The sequence below is a fragment of the Daucus carota genome, chromosome 2, assembly GCF_001625215.2.
Source record: "Daucus carota subsp. sativus chromosome 2, DH1 v3.0, whole genome shotgun sequence".
Taxonomy (NCBI): Eukaryota; Viridiplantae; Streptophyta; class Magnoliopsida; order Apiales; family Apiaceae; genus Daucus; species Daucus carota.
Genome location: NC_030382.2, coordinates 37,587,326 through 37,595,305, shown reverse-complemented (window position 1 = coordinate 37,595,305; position 7,980 = coordinate 37,587,326). Strand labels below are relative to the sequence as shown.

The window sequence follows — 7,980 nt, the reverse complement described above, 5'->3', positions numbered from 1 at the left end:
AAAATAGCTAAAATTAATAAATATTTTGTAACTAACTAGTTTTTGACTTGAATTATTATTATTTTCATTATAATGTTTATATTTCTGACCTCTAAGCTAATACCTAAAACAATGAACATATTACTCTCGTGTTGGTCAGATTGACTAAAATTTGACTAAAATTTATTAATATTTTATCAATTGACAAAATAAAAAAAACATGTCACCGGAAATAACTTTTAATCTACTTTAAGATGTAATTTTCAGTTTTTTAAAATAATGAGTGATTTACTTATAATTTTTGGTCAAAACTTAGTCAATTTGACCAACAAAAATAAAAATGTGACAACTATTTTGGGATGAAGGGGATAGTACAGTACTCCCTCCCTCCCGCCAGACACTATTTGCAAGCTTCTCGTAAAGTATAATTATATAACATAGTTTTAAGTTTTTTTTTAATCATAGTTTAAACGTCAAATTTTTTTCAGAATTTAAAAAAAAATATATATAATATAAGTATATTTTATAGGATTTTTATGATGCGTGCCAAAAATTAACAGAGAGAGTATACGGTAACTATAGAGCACTTTTTCTTAAAAAGTACATGCACAGTGCGTGCACTTTTTGTCAACTTGAAAAACATTATAAATACCTAGACAACATCCCTTTGCTCAAACCACACCACCACTTCTGATCTTCCTTCTGCATTACATACTAAATCCATCCAACATAGTTCCTCAAGATCAATGGCTGTTAATAATGGTAATATTCTGGGGATTTCCATGCCAGTTGAGGCAAGTGAAACAAGCAAAGAACAAATCATCAGTACCTCCCCCATGCCAAAATTTGACTTGCCAGTTGACTCTGAGCACAAAGCCAAAACCCTCAAGATCTTCTCCTTTGCACCACCTCACATGAGAGCCTTCCACCTTTCTTGGATTTCTTTCTTCACTTGCTTCATATCAACCTTTGCTGCTGCTCCACTCGTTCCAATCATCCGCGACAACCTGAACCTGACAACAAGTGACATAGGGAATGCTGGAGTTGCTTCTGTGTCCGGAAGCATCTTCTCCAGGCTTGTTATGGGTGCAGTTTGTGACCTTATAGGCCCGCGATATGGCTGCGCTGTCATCAACATTTTGGCAGCTCCAGTGGCATTTTCAGTTGTTTTCGTGTCATCAGCTGATGGATATATTGCAATTAGGTTCATGATTGGGTTTTCGCTTGCTACTTTCGTGTCTTGTCAATTTTGGATGAGCACAATGTTTAGTAGTAAAATCATTGGCCTTGTTAATGGAACCACGGGTGGGTGGGGGGATATGGGAGGCGGGGCTACTCAGCTTTTGATGCCCTTTCTTTATCACATGATTCAGATATGCGGAGCTCATTCTTTTACTGCATGGAGGATTGCCTTCTTCGTACCCGCCTTTCTTCATCTTAGTATTGGGATCATGGTCTTGACTCTCGGCCAAGATTTGCCTGATGGAAACCTTGGTTCTCTGCAAAAGAAGGGTCAAGTAGCCAAGGATAAATTCTCTAACGTCAGTACTGCTCTCTAGTCCCTCTATTTACGTTTCATCAATACGATGCATGCATGTTACTCTGATTTCTGCGTTCTGATTCCCTAAAATCATAAGGTGTTCGGATCAAGTCTTATCATGATCATACATATAATATATTTTAAGAGGATAACTGATATCAAGTGGTGGGAAAATGAACTTGAAACAAAAAATTTAAATGTTTGATAAGAGGAGGTATTTTAACTTTTAAGTTGACTACAGTGAGCTCTTAGCCAAAACATGCACTTATCAGTTGAATTTTTTTTGCCGCAGGTGTTTTGGTACGCAGTCACAAACTACAGGACATGGATATTCGTTATCCTCTATGGTTATTCTATGGGTATAGAGCTGTGCATAAACAACGTGATAGCCACATACTTCTATGACAGGTTCAATCTCGAACTTCACACTGCAGGAATGATTGCTGCAACATTTGGCATGGCCAACATTGTATCTCGTCCATTCGGAGGCTACGCTTCTGATTTAGCAGCCCAAAAATTTGGCATGAGAGGAAGACTATGGATCCTCTGGGTAGTCCAAACCCTAGGAGGCATCTTTTGCATATGCCTCGGCCGCGCCAATTCACTACCTATTGCCATACTTTCCATGGTATTGTTCTCAATAGGTGCTCAAGCTGCCTGTGGTGCAACATATGGAATCATTCCTTTTGTCTCGAGACGATCATTAGGCTTGATTAGTGGATTAACTGGTGCAGGTGGCAACTTTGGAGGCGGTTTAACGCAGTTAATATTTTTTACAGGGACCAGGTTTTCCACTCCAGCTGGTTTGTCTGGGATGGGAATGATGGCTGTGGTTCTGACTCTGCCTGTAGCATTTGTGCACTTTCCTCAATGGGGAAGCATGTTTCTTGGGCCTTCAGAAAAAGGTGAAAAATCCGAAGAAGATTTCTACGCATCAGAGTGGAACGAAGAAGAAAAAAGCCAAGGTTTACATAAAGGAAGTGTTAAATTTGCTGAAAATAGTCGATCAGAGCGTGGCAAGAGAATGATTGTGGCCGTGATAACTCCGCCTAGCGACAGCCCTGTCAGGGTCTGATCCACATAAATATTGTTACAGAAGAATAAATTTTGATACTTACATCAAAAACACTTCTATTTCACATTGTATAATGACGAAAGAGAGAAATTTAGCTACTGGTGCATATGTATTACTTGTGGTTGTGAAAGAATGTAAGGTAACTGGCAACTTGTGTTTCAGTCTTAAATGCTCTGTAGTCTGAAGGTGTTTACTGTTTATCATCACTTATAGTTTGCACTCAATTATATACCGTGTAAAATAATTATTACAACTGTGTTATTTGCAAAAATAAATTCTAGTGAAAAAAACTCTGGCCAAATAAAAGTGCCGTTGGAAAAAAGTATGTGATCATTGTAGACCAGTCTATAATTACTAACTTTACTCGTTTATCTTTTACGCCTCTTCCACTGCATGAAATTGAATCCTCATAACTGTGCATCTTCTAATCCAAATTCTCAAAACCCGAATATTAACACACATGTTTGGGAAAAAAATGTTCATTCCACTTCCATATCATGTTTCCCCTACAATCCTCATCACAGAAAATTTAGACTCATTCATATTTGGTTACTTTTTTTCATACTCTATTCTCTCTCCATAAAACTTCTGAATAATTTTTCATTTCGTTCTCCCCTCAATCCATTCTGTCCAAGTGAACGCAACCTAAGAGAATTAAAAATTTGTGTTGTTTTCTCAGAGAATTGTGCTTCTTCTGGATGGTGCCTTGACGAGCTTTGGGAAATTCTTGAATGCAAGAAACACATCGAAAATATTGTGGATCCTATATTTTATAATGTTGAACGCTCGGATGTACGTCATCAAAGGGGCAGTTTTGCAGACAGTTTTGCAAGTTATGAACAAATATCTGACTTGAAAATTGAGGGGCAAAAAAAATTCAAGGATGGCGATCTGCATTATCTGAAGCTGCAGATTTATCAGCGTATTCTCTATAAACTGATGCTAACGTGTACCATAATCATGACTCATGACTCTTCCACTTAGCTCAGTCATATTGTTTTTGACATCATCTAATTTAACTTATTTACTTAAGTTTTAATTGCTATATCCTGGCAGAACTGGGCATTGGCTATTTGTGATTTTGTCAGAAATCCTGGGGAAGATATGCAGAACGCACAAACGTGCAATCCTGCTTACAGTGTTATGCTTTAACATACATCTCTTCTTAGCGATTTCAAATTCATAGAATCATGCATTCAATTTATATAGCACATATTACAAACTCTGCTTTAGTATGTGCAGGAATGAAGCTAGACTGATCGAGAAAATTGTTGCTGATGTTCTTAGTGAAGCAAAGCCAATAAATTTAAATGTAATCTTTGAGAACCTAGTTGGACTAGATTCACGCATTGAGGAAATAGTTTCACTACTTAGCTTGGAATCAAATGATGTAATCTTTTTTGGCATATACGGCATTGGTGGAATAGGGAAAACGACTACAGCCAAAGTCGTTTTTAATAAAATTGTGCACAAATTTGAGGCCAGCTACTTTGCAGAAAACGTCAAAAATGTTGCTAAGAAAGATGGTCTAGATTTTATACAAAATCAGCACATTTCAGAAATTAAGAATAGGGAAGTAAACCTTGATAATGCTAATCAAGAAAGTGCTTTGATGAAGGAAAGATTTTGGCCTAAAAGGGTCCTAATTGTCCTAGATGATGTGGATAATATCAAACAAATAAAGATTTTAACTGGACAATGAGGAAGCAGAACTATTATCACAACTAGAAATGTGCAACTCCAAAATCAAGCCAGAGTAGACACCAGATACAAGGTGGACAAATTAATTGAAAAGGAATCTATGGCTACATTTATATGAGGGGCATTAAAATCCTTGATCAAATTGTATATTGAACAATAAAATAAAAACATGTACTTTAAAATTGCAGTTCACTAAAAGTTGGTGTTGTAAATTGCCCATGTGCCATCAAGCATGGCTGGGGGTAGCATATGGAGGCGTTGGTGCAGAAGCCACACGACGGCCGCGCTCTGACCTGCTGTTCTCTGCAAATTTAACACTCCCCTGATGCATACCCTGCTGCTTCTCATCTTCAGTCCACTCAGAAACGTAGTAATGTTCTTCACTACCATTGACAACGTCTCTTGAAGGTGGTAGAAACATGCTACCCCATTGAGGAAAGTGAACCAATGTCACAGGCATGGTGCATGCTACAATCATAATTCCCATGTATGTTAAGCCCATTGTTGTCGATATCTGTGAGCTTGTAAAGAACAGAAGCTGTGTCAATCCAGAACCAAAGTTCCTCCCGCATCAGTAATGCCGTATATAATACCTAATGATCGACGTGAAATGAAAGGAATGATGCCAAAAGTGGCTCCACATGCAGCTTGTGCTCCCACAGAAAAGATAATCATCATTGTTACAGCAATTGGAAGTGAATTAGAGCGGCCAAGGAGAATGCAGAATACGCCTCCTAGTGTTTGTAGGATCCAAAGAGTCCAAAGCCTACCCCTCATGCCAAACCTTCGAGCAGCAACATCCGAAGCATATCCACCAAATGGGCGAGCCAGGAGATTAGCCATGCCAAATGTAGCCGCAATTATCCCAGCAGTTTGGAGTTTAAGATCAAATCTGTGACAATATTGATCAACATTCAGAAATAAGTTCTTGCCAAACTACTTTTAAGAATTATATACTGCCTCAATAGAATAGTTAGCATTGTATATGCTCCAGCGGTTAAGGTGATTCCTATTGACAAACCAGACATGAAATACAAGGAAAAATAAGCAAGGAAAGAAACAAAACACTACCTGTCGAAGAAGTATTCCGCGATTACATTGTCAGTAGACAATTCCATGCCCATGGAGTATCCATACAAAAGAACTAATATCCATGTTCTGTAGTTGGTGACAGCATACCAGAACACCTGGATGTGCAAAGGAACATGAGTATGTCAATTACTCTATAACTGAAAGTAGTATTACCAAAGGAGATAGGGTGTTTACTAAACAAACCTTGGAGAATTTATCTTTTGAAACATCACCCTTCTTCTGTAAAGCGCCAAGGTTGCCATCAGGCAAGTCTTGACCAAGTGTTAACACCAAGATCCCCATGATCACGTGAAGCCAACCAGGGATAAAAAAGGCGATCCTCCAGGACGTGAATGGAGTAGCTCCAAAACGTTGGATTAGGTCGCAAAGAAGAGGCATGATCAGCTGAGTGGCTCCTCCTCCCATATTCCCCCATCTGGCTGCAGTACCATTCACAGTGCCTCTAATCTTACCATTGAACATGGTGCTCATCCAATACTGACATGTCACAAATGTCGCCAGGGAGAACCAAATCATAAACCTGACCGCTATGTAGCCACTGGCGTCTGCCACAAATGACATGCAAAACACAGTTGGGGCTGTAAGCATAATCACAAATGCACAGCCATATCGCGGTCCCAAAAGATCACAAACTGCTCCCATGACAAGCCTAGAGAAACTACTTCCAGACACTGAAGCGACTCCAGCATTGCCAACATCCCCTTGTGTCAGGTTGAGATTATCACGAATGATGGGGACTAGTGGAGCAGCAGCAAATGTGGACACGAAACAGGTAAAAAAGGAAATCCAAGAAAGATGAAAGGTCCTCATGTGAGGATTGGCAAAGGAAAACAGCTTGAACACTTTGGCCTTGTGTTCTGAATCAACTGGCAAATCAAATTTCGCTGTTGGATCAGTTGGTACTATTGGTGATGCCACTGAGAAAGCAAGAACAGGCTCTCTTCCGGTGACTTCATGTATTGAGCTCCCTGGGGAACCTTCAATATCACCCATCTCTTACTTGTACAAGTGAAAAATGCACAACCTGTGATATGATGATTACACAAAATATTATGGATTTCATCTTCAACAAACACTTGTGTCATTGAATGGCCTGGTAACAGAAGCGTATTATTTCTGCCACAAAAACCAAGATTTGTCTTAGAATCATGTGCTCAGGTGAAGTATCCTACAAACTTTTTGACAACAGATACATTCTGACAGTAATAAAACATGATTCAGCTCATAAAGATTTCTGACCTGCCATATTTTTTCAATAAGCACGCCATCAATCTCTCTTGCTCTTGCTCGAGCATTTAGAGCTCTGTTATCTCTAGAGATGGATATTTAATGAGAAGATCAATATCATCAACGTAGGGCTGAAGATAGGATTTGTGCATAAAAAAGTGTTGCATTAGTTTTGTTTCAGCCAGAAATTTGGGATAATCTGCCAAATGTGCATAGCTAAATGTTATAAAAGCGTTTAAAACCCAAGGTCGCTATAGCCCTTCAGAATATTATAAATACATCTGAGTCTTTATGGTTGAGTCGTTCCATGCCAATAGAAAAGTGGACAGCACCTGCCGGCACTTGGTTTCTACTGCCTGAGGTGTCTGCATTTCTTTCAAAATCAGTGGACTGGGCATTCTTACACCATCACTGGAAGCTTCTAGATAGGCATGAAGAGGGAGGTCAATTCAAATGTTTATTGAAAACAATATCTAATGTTTCTGTTGAGCTTCCTCCTGAACATGCTTCAGAACTAGCTCTTAATTTGCTCAAACGAGTCAGGGAATTCAACATGCACTTAACAGAGGTCTACTTCTACAGGAATCTTCGTCCAATGCTCACTGGTACTCTGAGAATGTGAAAATTATATATAAATCTTAATCCTGACGCAATTATGACTACACATATAACACTGTTCAACTAAATCATTCATGCAATTAAAAAGTCGAGGTAATTCATGTAGAGGGGACCACCTTGAAGAGAATCATAGTGCAAGATCGTAGAGCAATTGGATGTGGGAAACCAATGGAGGATAGTTTAGTGCAGCAGCTTCTCCTGCAACCTGCTACCATTCAGGAGTTGCGATATTTGAAGCTTCTGAACAGTTGAATCCTGTGTGCATTAATCAATGTCAAGATAGATAAAGTATAGATATAGTAATAGGGTTATAACAGTGCAAGGGTAGAAATCAGATAACTGTTTAGTAATTTTTTTTGATATGGGCTTATTTGAGTTATAATAAAAAAAATTTATGTTTTGGATGAGATTTGATAATGAAATTTGTAACAATTTTTTGGAAAACCTGAAAAGCAGCTCTTTCCACAAACATAGGAGGCACTGCTTTTTTTAAAAGCAGCTTGCTGCTGTTCGAAAAAGCCGCTTTTAGATTTACCAAATAGTTTTTCACATGCTTTTCTGCAAAAAGCTATTTTGCTGTGTGCAACAGCAACCCCAAACAGTACCTTAGTCTGGTGTGTGCTTATGGGCACATGCTAAGCACTAAAATCTATAAATTTAGATGATTTTGATTTTGATTATTGTGGTTGTTGTAAATGCACGGGGTCCATTATTTATTAAAGAGTATAAGCCAATAAAAATAAGAAAA

The 7,980-nt window shown here is 38.4% G+C and overlaps 2 protein-coding genes and 1 pseudogene across 2 annotated transcripts; 2 read left to right on the top strand and 1 right to left on the bottom strand.

Moving 5' to 3' along the window:
• The first annotated feature begins 667 nt into the window (after window positions 1-667).
• LOC108207911 (high affinity nitrate transporter 2.6) lies at window positions 668-2,797 on the top strand. Its single transcript, XM_017378342.1, has 2 exons — window positions 668-1,520; window positions 1,812-2,797. The coding sequence occupies exons 1-2, from the start codon at window positions 726-728 to the stop codon at window positions 2,592-2,594; spliced, it is 1,578 nt and encodes a 525-aa protein (XP_017233831.1). The 5' UTR covers window positions 668-725; the 3' UTR covers window positions 2,595-2,797.
• Window positions 2,668-4,296, top strand: LOC108207498 (disease resistance protein RPV1-like). The gene is made up of 3 exons (XM_017377938.1): window positions 2,668-2,733; window positions 3,651-3,715; window positions 3,837-4,296. The coding sequence occupies exons 1-3, from the start codon at window positions 2,668-2,670 to the stop codon at window positions 4,294-4,296; spliced, it is 591 nt and encodes a 196-aa protein (XP_017233427.1).
• Window positions 4,297-4,521: 225 nt separating this feature from the next.
• LOC108207497 (high affinity nitrate transporter 2.4-like) lies at window positions 4,522-6,380 on the bottom strand (annotated as a pseudogene).
• Window positions 6,381-7,980: the final 1,600 nt, after the last annotated feature.

Coding starts and splice junctions, on each gene's coding strand:
- LOC108207498 (XM_017377938.1), top strand. CDS start 2,668: ATGACGAAAGAGAGAAATTTAGCTACTGGTGCATATGTATTACTTGTG. Junction 2,734..3,650: donor TGGTTGTGAAAGAATGTAAG/GTAACTGGCAAC, acceptor ATATCCTGGCAG/AACTGGGCATTGGCTATTTG. Junction 3,716..3,836: donor GATATGCAGAACGCACAAAC/GTGCAATCCTGC, acceptor TAGTATGTGCAG/GAATGAAGCTAGACTGATCG.
- LOC108207911 (XM_017378342.1), top strand. CDS start 726: ATGGCTGTTAATAATGGTAATATTCTGGGGATTTCCATGCCAGTTGAG. Junction 1,521..1,811: donor CCAAGGATAAATTCTCTAAC/GTCAGTACTGCT, acceptor TTTTTGCCGCAG/GTGTTTTGGTACGCAGTCAC.